We start from the raw sequence: 20,251 nt of genomic DNA, 5'->3' as shown, positions 1-20,251 counted from the left end.
GGATGTTCTCTGATGAGATCATTTTGTATCTAGAGGTGTTTGAACCAATGATAATTCCTAAGATACTTATAGTTCAAGAAGAAGGATTAAGGAAGGAATGTGAGACCTTGTGGAGCTGTACATAAGCACACTGACTTGGAGTCACTGGTGCCTACCAGACCTGCCTCACTTCTGACAGGGCAGCAGTCAGCTCTAACACAGAGTGGGCCAGATGTAACCATTCTCTTTTTTCTCCCTCTCTCCTTTGCTCTGCAGGACCTGGGTCGGCGAGAGGAATAAATGGATCCATCAGTCTGGCCGTACCACTGTGGCTGCTGGCAGCATCTCTGCTCTGCCTTCTCAGCAAATGTTAATAGAATAAAAATTTTAAAATAATTTTAAAAAAACACACAAAATATGCGTCACACAGGATACAGAGAGAGAGAGTGAGATGGGGGGAGACTGTTTATTTCACAACTTTGTGTGTTTATAAATAAAGGGGGAAGTAAGAAAAAGGAAGAAGACAATACAACATTTAAAACAATTCTCAAGTCCATCAATAACCATTTGAGTATGATTCAGGGTGGGAAAAGTTCTATTAGGCTATGTGTATGTCTAAGCAGATATATGCTGTGTGAAGACCCATCATGCTAAGGACATCCAGGTGTAAAACTAGGACAAGTGAAGAAGTACCAGATGGATATTAACTCCCCCACACACTTGATCCTTCCTTCATCTTTTTTCATCGTGAGGGGAAAAGAAACAAGGTCTTGCCTTTGTGTGTATATTGCCATCAACTTTTTCCTCTGTTTTCATTTGAGCTGACTTATAACCATTTGAGACTATCAGTGGTATCCAAGCGGAGTCCTGTGTTGAGCCTTTCTCTGGCTTTCTGCCTCCACTATCAGCAACTTTTAAGAACATCTCCTCCCACTCCAGTGTGTTCTATCTCCCCACATTCATCCCAGATACCCCCTTTTTTATCTCCACCCCCCACACACTTCTCTTCACTCCCACCACCCTGAGCACTAGTCATGCCGCAAACGCTAGGAAGTGCCATTTTAATTTTCTCTGCTGTGCGTGCGTGCTCGCGTCTCTCGCTCTCACGTGGGTGTACATGTGTGTGCGTGTGTGTGTCTCTCTCAAGCATGCCAAGGGAATGGTCCATGTGTACATAGACTTCGTGCTGTAGATACTGTCCTGCATTTGTAATTGTGAGACGCAGCTGTGACACATTGCTGGGGGCAGGGTGGGGAAGGAGGCCAGGAGGAGGGCCCTTCCCCATCCATGGCTGTCACCCAACATCGGTGTGTGTTCACACCATGCTATGCCCCTCCTAAGGGCAGAACCTCATCTTTCTCCTAGTCCAATCATCAGAACCCAGTCAGGAGTCACTCAGAGTATCACTGTCAATGAAAGTGCCTACTAGTGATGGGGTGAGCAAACAGTAGAGAAAATCGGTGATGTGGATGAGGAGAGCTAGGAGAAAAGGTTTCTGATTTCACTCTTGTTCCGTGAGTCTGAGGGATTCATAGGTTTGCTGGCTTGTTGCAGGCTGGGTCCTGCTCTGCTGCAGGGTGAGCAGCATGTGCTGAGTAAATCCCCAGATGCAGGAAGGTCTCCCAGTGTTAACTCCCAATGGAAGAGGAGGAGCCATGTGGAGATCCTAAGCAACCCTGTTTTGCTCCCTCCCTAATTTTCCAATAACACTGCATTCGCCCATAGATTCCTCTGAGCAGAGATTGTTTCCTATTTCAGACAGGATATGTGAGAGTGAGTGAAGCAGGAAAAGTGAGCAGGGGCTCAGATCCTTACTCGAATTGTAGAGATGCTGACAGAACTCAATACAATGCATTGACCATGACAAAAAGGAATCAACTCCTGTGCTCCTTTGCAGACTTTTGTCCTGGTTTTCTAGGCTAAGACTTTATTTGGTTGCCCACATTATCTCGCTCCTGTTCCACTGCTGGTGTCTGCAGCAACATTGGTCATAGTAGTCCATCTTTATCCCAGGCCAGGCCACTAGGAATGAAATTATATTCCAATTTCCCTGCTCACTTTTGGCTTCTAGTCTCCTGAAAAAGATGCAGTGGGGAATATGCTGTTTAAGGCCACATCATCAGACAAGCATCATCTTGTCATTAACACTGAAATGAGAGTTAGTGTCTTAACCAAAAGAGCCGGGAAGCTTGTAATAATTTACACAGAAATTGTATGATTAACACAAAGCTTGGCATCATCACAACATCAGAAGGATTTTCTTAGGAAAGGCCTTGCAGAGAGCTGGCTCTATGTGTGTAGATAGCTTTGTCAGGAAACCAACCCTAGAGGAGACATTGGAAGTGACTGAGTTTATAAAAGGACAGAGGATTATTATTGAGGTCATAATTGACAGTATTTTAGCAGAGCCAGACATGGTACCTCACCAAGTTTTGAAACCTGAAAAATAGCTGCCATGTGATATAAAACAGGAAACTTCAGAACTGCAAATCAATAAAGGAAGTGAGGAAGAAAGGAAAGGAGGGAAGGAGGAAGGAAGGAAGGAAGGAAGGAAGGAAGGAAGGAAGGAAGGAAGGAAGGAAGGAAGGAAGGAAGGGAAGGAAAATTTCTCTTGATAGATTTTATTAATTGAAGGCTTTTTGTGATAAGTCTGTGAACATAACAATTGCCTTGATAGGCAGTATTTTTCATCTCTTCTGAGAGATTTTATTCTATTTTAGAAGTTTTTCACCATCCTTTTATGATTTTGCAGTTTAGACATGAAATTGAAGAACAAATTGGGCTTAGGGATCTGTGAGAGTGTTTGTGGCAAATCCTGCTGTAAGACAGGTAACTACTAAAATACAGGGGAGGTTGCCATGTTCCTATGCAGCATCAACTTACTGACAATCAGAGGTTTCTCTACAGCTTGGTCTTCTTAGTACAGGATTGAAAGTTTATCATCCTTGATAAATGTTCCCCATATATATGAAGAGCCAGCCATATCCTTAAGTGGAAGCTTCAGAGAAGTACATGCTAATTTAAAGATATATAAGATGCGAAGAGTAACAGGACTTAATTCAGTTTAGTGTCAGTTTCAGGAACAGATCCCAGTGGCATGTCACAGATTTTAATCATACACCTAGATTTCTTTTCGTCCCCACCCTATCATAAAGACAAGGTCTTGGTTTTATGGAAGGAGATATTCCATTGAAAGGAATGTCTTTGCCATGTTGGCACCATTTGTTCCTGAGTTTTAATATGAACCATATATTAAACATAATTAAACATATACTGGATATTGTAGTGTTTGCATATATTTCTGGCAAGAGCTGGGGATTTAAAAAATTCAGCCTGGCTCCTGTTTCAGAGCAAACAGTGACCCCAGAAATCTCATAGGTATGAGAATGTCTCTAAGCAATGTGAAGAATGCAGAATACAGATTAGAGAAAAATCAGAAAAAACAGGTAGGAGCCATCAGACTGTCACCATGAAATTGAGTTTGAACATGGGACTTTTGAAATTTAGTTCATCAGCTTATCATATTGCTATATAAATCCCCTCAAGAATCTTGTCCATTGGTAATCAAAGCTTAAACCCTAAACTAAAAATAACCAACTTGTTAGTATCAGTACTCTGAGAGGAGTGAAGTGCATCAATTAATCTGAATGGCTAATAGATTTAATGTTCTTTGTATGCAAAATGCACCTCACCATTCATAAAACAAAATCCTTAGACTTGATTTCCTGTTAAAAAAGCAGAAATACCCTTGATCCAGGGCACTTCTTGAAGAATGAGAACTAATCCTAGGTTTTACAACTGCAGAAATACATCCTCTGGACAATTGTTCATCAAAAGGTTTTTGTCTTACTTGTTTTGCCACATAATATCCCTCTACCCTAAAAGAACTGAGGCTGATGGGAAAGTCATTGAGTTTTCTGTTGGAAAGAATCGTCCCATTGACCTTTGCCTTCTCTTCCAAGTCAGACAGACTTCACCCTTGTCATGGGCATTTTTAAAAACTACATATTCAGACAACTGGGGCTATTCATAGAGACCTTGTAAAAGTACTCGTGATTTTCATGTTCTTGGAGGACAGAAACAAAAATCTGTTTCTCCTCCAAAAATGGATTTACCTCCTTTGCACACAAAAACTAAACTCCTCAGCATGAAATTGTATCTGAGTTATCACCTACTGAGTTGTTAGCTTATAAACAACTCGAGTCATAGTTTCCATCCCCAGATTGGTTGTGGTTTGACTGTTTCTATTGGCTTGTCTCCCAGAATTTCTATTTTGTTTTTTGCAGGCCTTGAATTATTTGTGGAAAAATAATATATGTGTGTATGTATTGCTTTTAACCTTATCTTTACAAATGCTATATTTACAATTGTATGTGTATTAGAAGACTCTAGAACAATGGTTTAAACTTAAAAGGAAGAAAAGTACTGAATTTGGTTTAAAAAAAAAAAGAGCTATGATTCATTTAGAAAGACATGGAGCCCCATTTTTTTCAATTTATTATTTTTTGTTTCCAAGCAATTTGCTTACGAACCATGTTCCATGGGATTAACCATGGCCTTATTTTTCTCTTCATAACCTTTTAGCTTAGATATAGTCTAGGTTCTTAATAACTATCATTTTTATAGAAATAAAAGTATAATGCAATTACCTGACCCATAAAAACTACTATTATTTTGGGACAAATGTTAAATATATCATAAAATAGTGAGATAAGAGCCTAAATTAAGAAATGCAAATCAGTTTAGAAAACCTCCTTCTTTCTTTAGTATTTAAAATATTTCTCCTCCAAAGACTGCTTTTGCCCCAGTGATGTAAATTCTCCACCATGGTTGGCATAATATCTGTAAATGTCTCCCTAAAATGCAAAATGAAGTTTACATTTATGTGCATACTAGTGAAAGAGAGGCAAACCATTCTCATTTATATGTAGCTCTGCTGTCAAATGTGGCCGACTGAAATTCAAGAAAGAATTTTTCACCCAGCAATGCCTATTTCTTTCCCCCTGGCCGGGAAGCTGATGTTAACATTAGGTTTAGGTTTGATATTACACCAGTGCAAATGTTTGTGGATATTATGGAAAACTTATTTTAAGATCTTGATTTCCTTTCAGCATATTTACATACTGTGTGCTGATTAATAAATTAGGCACCAATCATGTGTAAATCAATGTAAATCACTAGTTTATGTACATAATAAAAACTATGTAAACTTCAGTTTTCAGGCAGGGCTCAAGTTCAGTGAAACCTATGAATCTTAGAAAAGAAAAAGAAAAAGAAAAATAAATTAAAACCAAAGCATTTCACAAGTCAGAATGGGAAGGAGTATGACTAATGGCCCAAACTCAAGGTTGCCCCAGCAAAGGAAGCAGACCCACAGGAACTGTTAGGGATTCATATCTTGCTCATGTCACAGGAAGCCACCTCTTTGTTTCTTCAGGACCAAAGTGGAGTTTCTCCCAACTGTTTCCACAGTTTTCTCACCTGACTCCAAAGCAAGGGAAATGATGAGATAGGGAGGAAGGAGTTTTAAGAGCTCATATGTATCTGATGCATCAACTCCCAAATCTTTTCTTGATACTTCTTACTTACCATCTAAAACATCTTATTGAAAGAGCTCCAAGGAAGTCACCTACACCTTGATGCAGAAAATATTACTCTGTTTTCATTTTCCATCCATCCAAATGAAAGCTTCTTTGTCATCTTAATCCTAAGAAATTGTGGAATATAAGAAATAGGTTAGAATTTTGAGAAATATCTTGCTAAATCATGCTAGGAAATAACTACTTTTACTTAATCCAGTAGACTTATATTTCTACATATCTATTCTGAATATTGCAAATCAGGACAAAATCATTTTAATTGGGCGTATCTCTCTCAGACACATTCTCTTGGAGTTTTTTGAAATGTCTGATATGTTTAACAGACATATAGACTTTTTCTAAATTCTAAACAACTGATACATAAAGAGTCATAGGAGAGATGACTTCAAGGACCACATGAGTTTTCTGAAAGGACTGTTATAAAAAGAATTTAGGTCAAATGAATAACATGCTTAAAATACACTCCTTGACTCAAGATGCATGGCAACTCTAAAGTGAAGTGGAAAGTGTACTGGGTTGGGAGTCAGGAGAATTGGGTTCTAGCCCTGGATCTGACCACAAACAAGCTATGTGACCCTAAGCAAGTCATTTAATCTTCCTGACTCTTGGTTTTCTCTTCCTGAAAGTGAGGAATTTTCATGACATCTCTAGAACCTCTGTCAACTCTAAGCTCTCTGATTCTAAATAAGAATGTGATGCTTTTGTTAGTGCTGTGCCCAGTGAATCATTCCAAGCAGCTATTTGTCAGCTCTAGTTTGATCTGTGGACTATCTTCTCTTCTCAGAACCATCATTCCAACAACTCCATTTCTAAAGCCAAATCTTCCTAGAATATAGATAGGATCCCTGGCCTGGTTCTGTAATTCTCTTCTGATCAAAACTTCTTAGCAATGTTGAAAAGGGACATATTCAGACTAAACTGAAGGCACTGAAATAGCTAGAGATGTTTCCTTATTTATCATAACATCTAACTGTTGAATTATATTGTAATAACCTTTCATAGGAAGGAAAACAACCAGATTGTGGATTGTGCACGTCACAAGTGAGGAAGTTGTGCATAGGGAAGGAAACATCAGTTTTCTCTCATCCTGGGCCAAGTGCCTCCCTGTGGTCAATGTATGTCCTTGAAAATACTTTGCTTGTGCTGATGACAGTAAGCATGTGGTTCAAAAGGCAGTTCTGTGAGAAACGGGCAAGATAATATATTTTGTTTGGGAAGGAATTTTGTACGGCATAAGTTTCCCTAAACTTGAATTATAGGCTATGAGGTCAAGCAAGTAGATGGAAAGAAAACAAACCTCATTTTCAGAAAGTGCAAGTTGATACCATCTAAAGAAAAGTTAAAAATAAACACTTTTTAGGAGGTTACAGAGCTGAATATTTGAGAGTTGTTGTGAGGGCCAAAAACCAAAAGTGAAGTTAAGTTCTCTGAGAAGAGGGTAAGCAGAAAGGATGGTTTCTTCCGTGGTGAATGAAGAATTACTTGTGCCATGTTCTGGATGGGTTGAGCAAAGACCCACTTGTCTTGACCCCTCAAAGTATAGCTCTACACCATCCTAGAGGCTCAATTCAGCATCTGTCCAATGGAAGCTTTCTATGCATTGCCTAAGAGAACAGAAAGAATCAGAGTCTTCTGTACACTGAAGAGGAGGGATTACACAAAACTTCCAGCATCACTATCACTATATGTAGCTGAGGGAACACCATTACTTAGGTACTTCCAGAGCTCTCCTTGAGTGCGGGGATGGCCTGCCCTCAGGACAGCTCCCCGTTGCCATGGGCATTTCAGAGGTGCCTCTCTCTGAGTGGTGCTCCTCCATCTGCTCCTGCAGCTGCATTCTTCTCTGCACAAGCCCTCTCTATGTAAAGCCAGGCACAGTGTTCAAATCTGCTTCTTGCAAATGAAAACACCTGGAACTGCTAGCTTCCTGGCACGCGGAAGTAATTCTAAGCTACCTGGGGCCTTTTTGAACCCACTTCCCCAAGTCTTTGCTCTTCACCAGAGAATATCAGTGGTTCATCCTGGTGAATGATGGCCAAGCTCTGCCACCCAAGTATTTACTGGGAGTGGGGGAAGGTGGAAGGCAGAAAATTACAGGGGGAGAGAAGCATGGGAGAAAACCTCCAACTCCCTCCCGCCACCCCCAGTGCTTCACCCCTTCCTCCTCACTGCTGTACTGAATGGTGTATAAATCCTGCTCTTGGTTAGAATTCTCCTTATTAACAGTGTTATATACATATAAATATATATAAATATATAAATATATTCCTTTTTTCAGCCCTGTAGACATAAACAGATCTTTCCTTGATATAAACACATGGCCATTTTTCTGTTGTTTGTTGTGTTTCTTTTGGTTGTTCAAGGTTTTTAATTTTTGTTTATTGGGTGGGTTTCCCCTCCCCTGGATACTAGCTCTGTGAAGGAACATAAAAAGCGCAGTGTGTGTAAAAAAAAATTAAAATTAAAAAAAGCTTTTTTCTTTACTTTTTCAATGTATTTAAATTCTGTTTCTCTCTTCTGTTACTTTACATGTATGAATGCTCTGCTCTTCTGTGATCTTAAAACAAAATGAAATAAACATGAAAAGGAGATGTGTCTTCATTGGCCTGAGTCAGTGATCTGTGGTTGACTGCACTACTTCTTAGAAGTTTTCATGACTAAGACCGGGAATGGAGCTGAGGATAACGGAAATCATGTGAGCAAAGGGTGGCTGGAATACTGCAGACTCACTCAAAAGCTCTCTATCAATGCCCCTTTTCTCTTACAGAAGGGAATGTGGTATTTACAACAATTGTCTTCATCTAAGCAAAGAGATTATATGAAAGTTTTTCTTTTTCTCCCTTAAAAGATCATAAGAAATAAGCACAAATTACCATAGGGAGGCCACAGATAAAGAATAAAGTTCTTGAATTTTAGAATTTAAGGCATACCAAAAAAAACATTAGGGAGCATACTCTTTCTTTAAGTCTCCATTAGAGGTTATCTTTAAGGGTTACTTTACATAGGATCCTACCTGATAGTACTAGCTTCCAAATCCACCTTTTTTTGTCCTACATATGAAAAAAACAGTTTGTTTTCTATTCTTGCTGAGAGCTATTACCTTCTTCACAAAATGTTTCCAGACTCTGCATAGAATCCCTATAGCACGGTACAAGACAGCAGATGACAAGAGAAGACAAGAAATAAGCAATCTACAATCTAAAGAGGTCAGGTTGACCAATCGTGTATCAGAAGTAATTGAGAGGGTCTAAAGTTTAAATACTAGGAGCCAAACTAGGTCAGAAAGGGAGAGGGTGGGGAAGTAAGCATTCATGACCAGCCCCAGTAATCAACAGTGTCTCAGAAGCAAAACCCCTGGTCTCCTCAGATTTAAAGAGACAGCATTGAGAACCCCCAATCTCCCCAAATTTGAATTTTATATAGAACTCTGAAAATGTTCTTCTTCAATGAGTTTGCCAAACTCAAGGTTAAAGACTGAGTGCTCGCCTTGGCTGGAGTTCTCAGTGGTTAGAGCATCAGCCCAAGCACCAAAGTGCTTCAGGTTCAATGCCAGATCAAGGGCACTGCCTGAGTTGTAGGTTCAATCCCAGCCTCGGTTGGGGTGAGTATGAGAGGCAACCAATTAATGTGTCTCTCTCACATTGATGCTTCTCTCTCTCTCTCTCTCTCTCTCTCTCTCTCTCTCTCTCTCTTCCTCCCTTCCACTTTATTTAAAAATAAATGGCAAAAATATCCTTGGGTAAGGATTTTTTTTTACAAAAGAGACCAGTGCTCAAACAGGACAGCCCTCACATCAAACACCACTAATTCAGGGTCCTCAAGCCACCCTCATTTATTATTTAATAATTTCTAGAATGACTTGCAAAACTCAGGGAAAGTGTTGTACTTATGATTAAAATTTTACTATAGCAAAAGGATGCAGATCAGAACCAGCCAAAGGGAGAGACACATAGTGCTAAGTCTGAGAATCCCCAATGTGAAGTTTCCACTGCCTTCTCCCTGTGGAATTAGGACACATTACGCTCTCAACAAACTGATGTGTGACAGAACACAGAATGTCTCCCAGGCTTTGGTGCCTGGGGTTTATATTGGAGTTTCCATACATAGGCAAGATTGATTGAATCATTGGTTTCACAGTTGAACTCAATCTTCAGTCTCCCTCCCAAGCCAGGAGTTCAAACTGGTATCACTATCACATGACTCAAAGCTCCACTACTTTAACCAAGTGACTGGTCTTTCTGATGTGGCCAGTCTCATACTGAGTCCTCTCCTTAACATATAACTATCTATGGACCCACCACCAGTCACTTCATTAGAATCCACTATCAGCTGTGGCCCAAGTGGAACCAACATGAACAACAAAGAAACTCCTACTACAGATGCTCTTCCAGTTATGATGGGGTTACCACTGGATAAACCCATCCCATCAGAAATTGAAAATATTGTGAGTCAAAAATGTCTTTTAATACACCTAACCTACAGAACATCATAGCTTAGCCTACGGTCGGCAAACTGCGGCTCGAGAGCCACATGCGGCTCTTTGGCCCCTTGAGTGTGGCTCTTCCTAAGCCTTAGGAGTACCCTAATTAAGTTAATAACAATGTACCTACCTATATAGTTTAAGTTTAAAAAATTGGCTCTCAAAAGAAATTTCAATCGTTGTACTATTGATATTTGGCTCTGTTGACTAATGAGTTTGTCGACCACTGGCCTAGCCTATGGCAAACATGTCAGAACACTTACATTGGCCTACAGTTGGATGATTATCTTGAGTTTCATCTCAAGAGTAATTGCTTTTCTCTCCTCACCAAACGCAGGAGACACAGATGGGAGTTTTATAGACAGGATGGGATGCAAAAACACAAAACATAATATCTGAAAAATGCTGGCAACACAGTGCACTGTAGAATACCGTTTGTTTTCCTTCATGACCGTGTGGCTAAGTGGGAGCTGTGGCTCACTGCCACTGCCCAGAATCACGAGAGAGTACTGTAATGCATGTTTCTAACCCAGGAAAAGATTCAAATTTGAAGTACGGTTTCTACTGAATGCATATCACTTTCTCGAGATCTTAAATTGAACTATCCTAAGTGGGGGAATGGCTGTACTGGAAATTTTCAAGGACCTAGAGGTTACCTCCCAGGGACAAAGGTTAGCCAAAGTCTTTATTATATATCCCTTGTTGCCAGTCTTATAAAAAAAAATCACCTGGAGTCTCTAATAGCATTGTCCCCAGCTGGCTTGAGATTTTGTTTTCTTTAAGCCACAGAAGCTTCAGGGTTTGAAAGTTGACACCACATTGAGGCTTTGTCATCATTGGTGCCTCAGAAGAAATTCCTCCTAGTATACCCCCCTTTTTTCTATGTCCATCTATTTAAAAGTATGTCCAAAAACAGAATATGAGAGCTGGGAAGAAGGTGAGTCTGTGATTCTAACTTCTAATGGAAAGAGCCAGGTTTTTTTCATCCTCGTGTTCTTCATAAACATGTTTCCCAGGTCTGGCCAACCTCTCCCAACTTAGCTCTTCCCCAGCCTAGACCAGCTACACTGCCCTGAACAGACTTAGCCAGGTCTGAAGAATTATGTAGCCCTTCCCAGTAAGAAATGAGTCAAGAGGTGGCATGAGTCATACCCATTAAATACATATGGGCTGCCCCAAGACACAGACATTCCTCTACCCTACCTTCTACCCCACCCTCGCTCACCTGGCAGCCACATTCTAAGACCTGGAGACCCTGTCTCAGGGGGTGACTAGTGATACAATATGGAAAGATACAGAACTTGCCCTCTGTATCTGTTCATCCTTTGTTTTACAAACACCGTCTGCTAGTGGAAAAATTCCAAACCAAGTTTCTTTTTAAAAAAATATGAAATATGGTGTATTATGGAAATAAGACAATTGTATGAGAAGCTGGGGAAGTAAGGATCTGCAAAGGGAACTGGAAGATCAGCCCTGCTGAAGCACTACTGTCTCAGATGGACAACTAGGAATTTACAGGAGAATATGGGGCTCGAGGCGCATCCAGCTGGAGCAGGGTGGCATGGGAGAGCTGGTGGAGAAGTTAACGGAAGGCTCTTGCCTCTGCTCTGTTGGTCAACTTGAGGTTGCTGTAGGTTGGTCAGCAAAGCAGACATTGGTAAAAAGAGCTGGACACAGATCAAGGTAAGAGAAGAGCAAGACACAATTGTCTGTCTGTCTCTCATGGCATCTAACCATTATGATCCTCAGACAGTATGACTGCTGCTTCACTTCCAATTTCCCAACCTTGTGTAAATTCCATTTTTGGCCAATGTTAACCAGGAACCATACAAGGAAGGACTCTGGAAGACATGGTTCCAGCTTAGCCCATTGATCACAGCACGAAACTACCACAGGCTTTAACCTCCTCTTACATATTGTGTACTTTAATTACAGATTTCTTTTTTATCTGTATGGGCATGCACACATACACACACATAGAATGACCCTGAACTCTATGAGCACAGGGAATTTTATCTGTCTTATACACCTCAATGTCTAGATCAATGCTCAACATATAGTAAATACAAGGTGGGGCAAAAGTAGGTTTAGAGTTGTTTCATGTGAAAAATCCTATATAATAAAAGGCTAAAATGCAAATCGAACAGCGGAATTACTCATCGCTATGACACACACTGACCATCAGGGGGCAGACGCTCAATGCAGGAACTGCACCCTGGTGGTCAGTGCGCTCCCACAGGGGGTGTGCCGCTCAGCTAGAAGCTGGGCTATTGGCTGGCAAGTGCAGCAGCAGTGGCGAGAACCTCTTCCGCCTCCGCGGCAGCGCTAAGAATGTCCGACTGACAGCTTAGGTCCACTCACCACAGAGAATGGGCCTAAGCCATCGGTCGGACATCCCCCAAAGGTTCCTGGACTGTGAGAGGGAGCAGGCCAGGCTGAGGGACTTCCCCCCCCGCTGAGTGCACTAATTTCGTGTACCGGGCCTCTAGCAATACAATAATAAATAATCATACAAGAATAAACTGTGTTTTGTGTACTTACAACTGTATTCAATTAAATTGAAATCATAAAACCATCCCACAAGGGATACTTCACACTATTTGTTTCCACTGGTAAGTTCTAGCAAATATTTAGCGAAGAAATATGAATATTACACTGACTCTCTTAGAAAATAAGAGGAATTAGGGACACTTCAACTCATTTTATGAGGACAGCATAACCTAATACCAAAACCTAACAAAAAATTAATAACAAAAATACAGAATGATCTCTCTCACCAACATAGATGAAAATGCGAGTACATCTCCCATGGCAAATGAAACTAAGGAGAAAATAATCAAATGGGACTACATCAAAATAAAAAGGCTCTGCACGGCAAAAGAACCATCAACAAATGAAAAGGGAGCCCACTATATGGGAAAATATATTTGGCAATGATACATCAGATAAAGGGTTACTATCAAAAATATATAAGGAACTCATACAACTTAACAAAAGGAAGACAAAAATACCAATAAATAAATGGGCAAATGACCTAAATAGACACTTCTCCAAAGTGAACATACAGATGGCCAAGAGACATATGAAAAGATGCTCAAAGTCACAGATCATCAGAGAGATGCAAATTAAAATAACAATGAGGTATCACGTTACATCTGTCAGAATGGCTACCATCAACAAATGACAAGTGCTGGCAAGGATGTGGAGAAAAGGGAACCCAGTACACTGCTGGTGGGAATGCAGACTGGTGCAGCCATTATGGAAAACAGTCTGAAGTTTCCTCAAAAAATTAAATATGGTACTGCCATTTGACCAAGTGATCCCACTTCTAGGAATATATCCTAAGAAACCCAAAGCACCAATCAGAAAGAAGGTATGCACCCCTATGTTCATGGCAGCACAATTTACAATAGCTAAGATCTGGAAACAGCCCAAGTGCCCATCAGTAGATGAGTGAGTAAAAAAGCTGTGGTACATTTATTAGTATACCATAGAGTACTATGTAGCAGTAAAAAAAAAGAAGAAGAAGAAGAAGGATCTCTTACCCTTTGAGACAGCATGGAGAGACCTGGAGAGTATCATGCTAAGTGAAATAAGTCAATCAGAGAAAGGTAAGTATCACATGATCACACTCATATGTGGGATATAAGTAACAAATAAACTGATGAACAGAGTGGATCCAGAGACATGGAAGCATGGAACAGAGTGTGGAATCTCAGAGGGAAGGTAGGTAATCAACCAAAGACCTTGCTTGTATGCATAACCCATGGACACAGACAATAGGGTACTGAAGACCTGGAGCCAGGGGGTGGGTGGGGATTGGGGGTAGGCTAGAGAGGGTCAATGGGGGGAAAGGGGGAACATATGTAATACTTTCAACAATAAAAACTTATTTTAAAAAAGGGAAAAAATATTGAGAAGGAACAAGAGATGAAAACACAGGAGAGTGAGTTACTTCCCAAGTATAGTTAGTGTTAACACAGGCCTGCAGTCCACTATGAACACAAGTTATATTGGCTTGCCCAGTGAGTCCTTCTTTCTGACTCTTGCCTATACACACCAGACTATAATTGGAAAAAACTGAACTTTATTTTTCCTCTTTAAAGCACCCTAAATAGGCAATAGGCTCCTCACCTTCCCAAAGTCCTTTTGAAAATAAGAAGTAATACAGCAGAGATTAAAACAAAAAAATCCTGGTGGATACAGTCACTGTGTTCATTAACATGTTAAGTGGTTATTTTTAATGGTACATTTAACTAAAGCAAACGTATCCATGGGAAAAGAATGTGGCCATTAAAGCCGGCGTCTGTTGAACAAACTGAGGCTCCACATTCAGCGAAGCAGGATCATAACACCAAGAGCATGACGTGCTAACAGCAGACTCATTAGCATTAATTGCTGCATTTAGTCCCACTTAAAACTGCCTGTATATATCACACTTGCAAAATACATTAGCCTTTTTTAAATAAATACACCCTAAAATATGATCACATAAATAACAATGGAACTAAGTCAAGATTGACATGTGTGATGTGATGAGAAAGAAGGAGAGCTAATGATATCAGTAGCTAGGCAATTTGACCATAGAAAACTACTATTAGACGACAGGGTGCAAAATTCCGTCTAAAAGCGGGGCTCATGTTGAAGGGCGTGGCAGCTGCCAATGAAAGGTTACTTTTCAAGACAACAATTTGCTCAGCCTGAGTAGTGGGCAAACCTGAGAGGTGTGAATACACAGATGCCAATTACTGTGCTGTGCTATGGGCTCATTCATTTGGTTTGTTCATTCACAAATCTTCCTGAGGAGAGGTAGTGTAGACCAGGCACCAGGCTTAATCATTCACTTGCTCCCTGAGGGCAAGCTCCCATTCTCAGTTGGCAGGAGTTTAAGTCTGGCTGCAAAAACAGACATTTTGCAAAGATTTATTTATAAATCAATCCTTTTATGATGCAAGTTAGGTATTTTAATGGCCCTTTCAAGGTCCTGCCATTGGACCAAACTACTATGCAAGCCTACAGCTGAGCCCAGGTGGGACTGAGGTCATTAAAAGATGGGGTTGTGACTAGGCTTTATGAATGAAAGAGGCAGCTTTTCAGAACCCTTTACCATGTAGTATGTCCCAATTCCTCCTTTGCCTTTTAAATTTCAGCAAAACCTTGATATAACAGACTAATTCAGGCAAGGGGGTATCTGTTAAAACTGAAAGTCCACTATATAATAAAGTAGGTTTTCCAAATGCATATGTTGAAAAATTGACAAATTAGTTAGTTTCCTTATTTTTACTTAAGTAGACACATTTGTGTAATTAAAATTAAGTATGTATGAAAAATTTAATTTCACAGAAAAGTTTTCTGTATGATCACTGTAATTTAAAATTAATACTGAATAGGTCTAGTAAATGTCTTCATTCACCAGGCACCGCCAGGAAACAAATGCACACAGCTGGGGCGTGGCTTATTGCATGTGGGAACATCAACTGGCAAGCGTTAAAACTGCTGCAGAAAGTCATGCCACAGGTCAACAGAACCAATTACCAGGCAACGCAGTGTGATCACATGCTAATCATTCACCGAACATTGTTTACAAGCAGTGACTCTTGGAATTAAACGTGTAGACTATAGTTGTAGATATGTAATATTTATTTATGTCTGCAAAATTACTAGCATTTTTTCCAACATATGGCCTATTTGCTAAAATTTGTCAAAAATAGCAAATTACTAATGAGAAAATATAACCTGTTAATTTAATTATAAGCAAATCTTGGTTGAAAGCATTTTAAAATTAACATGTTATTAATTTTCACATATGACATGTGGACAGGAAATTTAATCCGTTAAATCTGAAGTCCGTTAAATCGAGGTCCGAGACATGGAGGGTTTACTGTACTATATATGGAAGCAGCACATATCATTTCACAGAACCATATTACATAGTTACCCTAGGGCACCAGATAGTAATAGCAAATGCAGTACTAATCAGTGGCAAAACACTATCAGTCTGTGTTTCGTGGGTATAGAAACTGAGCCCCAGAAAATTAACTGCCTGGCTCATGGCCATACAGCCAACTGGACAGTGAGGCCCCAGCACCGGACCTCTGGGCCTTCTGGGTCTAACAATAGTATGGCTTCCACTACAGCAGTGGTTCTCAACCTTCTGGCCCTTTAAAACAGTTCCTCATGTTGTGACCCCCAACCATAAAATTATTTTCGTTGCTACTTCATAACTGTAATTTTGCTACTGTTGTGAATCATAATGTAAATATCTGATATGCAGGATGGTCTTAGGCGACCCCTGTGAAAGAGTCCTTCGACCGCCAAAGGGGTTGTGACCCACAGGTTGAGAACCGCTGCACTACAGACTCTCTCCCTATGGAATCTGGAAGAGGACTCCCAGTTGCCCATTTCAGTAGCCCACGTGAATATGCTTGAAGAGGGTTATGGGCTAAATTGTGTCCCCTCAAATTCATAGTTGAAGCTTGAACTCTCCAGTATGCCTTAGAATTTCACTGTTTGGAGATAAGGACTTTAAAGAGGTAATTAAGGCGCTCGCTTCGGCAGCACATATACTAAAATTGAAACGATACAGAGAAGATTAGCATGGCCCCTGCGCAAGGATGACACACAAATTCGTGAAGCGTTCCATATTTAAAAAAATAAAATAAAATAAAAAATAAAGAGGTAATTAAGGTTAAATGAAGTCATAAGGTCGGGCCCTAATCCAATCAGACTCATCTTTATATATAAAATCCTAATACGCAAATAGATCGAACGATGGAACAACCAAACAACCATACAACTGGTTGCTATGACATGCACTGACCACCAGGGGGTGCGCACAGAACATGGCAGGCATCAGCAGCAGGCAGCAGAGCATGGAACATGGCAGGGGTTGGCCATGGTGGGATGGTGGAGCAGGTCAGCGGGGGCACCAGACCAAGGCAGGGCACTGGTTGCTGTCATTGGGGAGAACCTCTGCTAGTTACTGAAAATTCTTTGCTCCCACGTGCTGTGGTTCCGCCCAGCACTTGCACCTGCTGCCAGCATTGGCCCCACGCCTTGTGCTGGCCCGGATTGCTTGGTGCCGTCAGTGGGTTCAAGTGGCGACTACCAACACTTATCGCCCCTCAGGGCTTCTCCACCTCCCCCTGCTCCTGAGGGGCAATAGGGGTCAGCAGCTGCCTCTCGCACCCACTGCCGATGCCAGCCCCGCTCACACCCGCAGCTGGCATTGGAGCCACCGCTCACACCCACTGCCGGCACCCAGCGCAGGTCCCGATCGCCTCTGAGGGCTTCTCCACTCCCCCCTGCTCCTGAGGAGTGATCAGAGCAGCAGCCGCTGCTCGTACCCACTGACAGTGCAGGCCCTGCTCACACCCACTGCTGGTGCCAGCCCCAATAGCTTCATGCCAACAGCAGATGTGAGCGGGGGATGGCGCCATCAGTGTGTGGGAGTGGCGGTGGCAGGAGCGGGGCTGTTGGCAGAGAGGGGGCTGGGGGCCGCTGCGGGAGGGGTTGGATGGGGGCATGGAGGTTGGGCCGGCCCAGACCTGCCCTTGTGCCCACCACAGCCTCGTGGCCCACAGTTCCTTTCAAGGTGCACGAATTTGTGAACTGGGCCCCTAGTATTTTCATAAGAAGAAAAGATACCAGGGACGCATGTAAACAAAGAAGAGGCCATGTGAGGACACAGCAAGAAGGTGGCCATCTGCAAGCTCAGGAGAGAGGCCTTGGGAGAAATCAGCCCTACTGGCAGCATGATCTTGGACTTCCAGGCTCCAGAACTTTGAGAAAATAAATTTCTGTTGATTAAGCCACCATGTCTGTAGTATTTTGTTATGGCAGTCTCAGCAGACTAATACAGAGAGCATGCTCATTGGTCTATTAGAAAGGTTTTGCTAAATGTCCTTGCTATTCAATCCTGGGGTGACAGTTACTATAGGGACATGCATTTTTGTTCTTATTCCAAATAGGAAGTCAAACCGCTGAGATCTATAAATGGTGTGGGGTAAGAAACATTAGTAGTGTGTGTGTGTGTGTGTGTGTGTGTATGAAAAAATTAGATTTGTTTGTGTGTGTGAGAGAGGGAGTTTATGTACTGTGAGATTTCACACACATATACAAATATATATACATATATGCATAGCACTGAATTTTTATCAATTTCTATCAATAGAAAATATAGTTAGCGTGGTTCCTACCCCTACTCCATCTCAGGCAAAGCCACAGATTCATCTGAATTCTTTGCGATGAGCTCTTTTTAAGGCACAGCAGCTGAGCATGGAGCTGAGTGGCACTCCTTGACCCCTACTGTAGGCCAGCCTTGCCACCACATCAACCAAAACCAATTAAAGCCTGAGTTCCTTGGCAGATACCCTGATGGAGGAACATAAAAAAAAAATGCACTAAACAGATTCAACAGCAAGATATATGAAAGGAGTAAAAAGAAAGCTAAGGAAACAAAGTATCAATGTTTGAATGTTAGAGGAATAATTGTGCAATTAATTCCTGATCTGAAGCTACAATGTTGGCTGGTTCTGAAAAAACCTGTGGCAAACATGTTTTTCCCCCCACAGCATTGTCCTGCCTTAGGTCTGAGGAGCATCTTCTGACTTTGCAAGGTCCACATATATGAACACTTTTGAACTTCTTAACAACTTATTGAGACAAGAATAATATAACTCTCTACATTTGACATTAACCATGTTACTGAAAGCTTTTGTAATTTGAGGGCCCAAACTATTTTTTTTCTTCCTAATCCATTAACCACGATGAGAAATGGTTTACTAGTATCACCAAGCTGCATCCCTGGAATATCCCCAGCATGTCCCAGAATAAGGGTCAAGCACCAAGCATGGCCACTCCGCAGAGCGCTCCCTCTGAATGAATGACTCTTGATATTGCATCCCCTTCATTCAATTTGCAATGGGATAGGCAACCACTCCTCATGTGGCAAAATAAGCTGTATTGACGAAACATTTTCATGAAACCATTTGTTGTGGTAAATGAGCTTGGGCATTACTGCCCACACCCATATGCATTGATTTATCTCCTGCCAAAACAGTTTTTATCATCCTGTCCAGGCTTTCTAAATGTGACCTGCATCCCCCAAATCTGGAACAGGATTGGGGAATGTTGGCAAAATAATAACTGAGACTTGAGAAATGGAAAATCTCTTTCAACCTTTTCGCTGTTTGTATGTACCCAGTCATAGCTAGCACAGACCTTGCAAAATCTCTCTCCTTCTTTTGTTCTTGGGAAGATGAAAGGGATTAGATCAGGAGTTTTGGATGTGATTCAAAAGGACCCATTTTTGAGGCTGTTTGTTGCTGTTGGGCTTTGTTTTGTTTGTTGATGAGTGGGTGGCAGAAGTCTTTGTGAGAGTATTTGTTACATACATTTGAATTCTGAGCAGCTACTGGTCTATTTCCCAAAGGACAAGCTAGCCCGTAGAGGTCAGTGGAGAGAGAGCGCCAGTGTACAACCTGGATCAGATAACAAAAGCAGATGTGGCTGATGGCGGCTGGGCAAGGCGGGAGTTAATAAACCCACACGCACCCGGGCTCTGTCAGTCACAGGGAATGTATGGCATAATTGTTTCTGCTTCTAATGCTCTAGTGATGTGGGAGACATGAGAATATTAAAATAAGACAGAAAAATGGAAACTCATTTCTAGCAGCTGCCAAACAAATAGGATGCAAAACAGGGGAGAGGTATATTAAAATGTTCACAAGGTTCACTTCACCAAAATGAAACTGTACCTCTCATGGATGTCAAATCCTCCCCCTCTCTTTCCAGCACGGGTCCCCTCCCATTTCCCATCAAACTGTTGCTCCCTGCCTTCTTTCCGAATTCTTTGCTGTCACTCTATTCCCTCATCACTGTCTCTTTTCCTCTTTGTTTCTTAATTTTCTTCATGTTCCTATTTCTTTCTCTCCTCTCCATTATCCTGTCACAAACATGCTCTTAATAGTCTCTCTCTCTCTCTCTCTCTCTCTCTCTCACACACACACACACACACACACACACACACACACACATACACACACACACACTCTTTCTCATTTATTATTAATTAACCTGGGAAGCACATTTCCTAAACCCAGCAGTTGACTGGAGCTGTAAAAATGCTCCCCTGAAAAACACCCAGAAGTGACGCTGGGAGGGTTGAGGGTGGGCGGTGGGGCGGGCGCTG

General features: G+C 41.4%; 1 protein-coding gene across 2 annotated transcripts in view; it reads left to right on the top strand.

The window, feature by feature from the left end:
* The window catches only part of LSAMP (limbic system-associated membrane protein), a 663,422-nt gene extending 655,242 nt beyond the window's left edge, over positions 1-8,180 (top strand). For both annotated transcript variants that reach the window (XM_005875321.2, XM_005875320.2), the window contains one exon: positions 256-8,180. In XM_005875321.2, the coding sequence (XP_005875383.1) occupies positions 256-353 (98 nt within the window). In that variant the 3' untranslated portion in view covers positions 354-8,180. The remainder of the gene's footprint in view (positions 1-255) is intronic.
* The last annotated feature ends 12,071 nt before the right edge of the window (positions 8,181-20,251 follow it).

Source organism: Myotis brandtii, unplaced genomic scaffold, assembly GCF_000412655.1.
Source record: "Myotis brandtii unplaced genomic scaffold, ASM41265v1 scaffold46, whole genome shotgun sequence".
NCBI lineage: Eukaryota > Metazoa > Chordata > Mammalia > Chiroptera > Vespertilionidae > Myotis > Myotis brandtii.
Note: the sequence above shows the minus strand (reverse complement) of the source record. Positions and strands in the feature narration are given on the sequence as shown.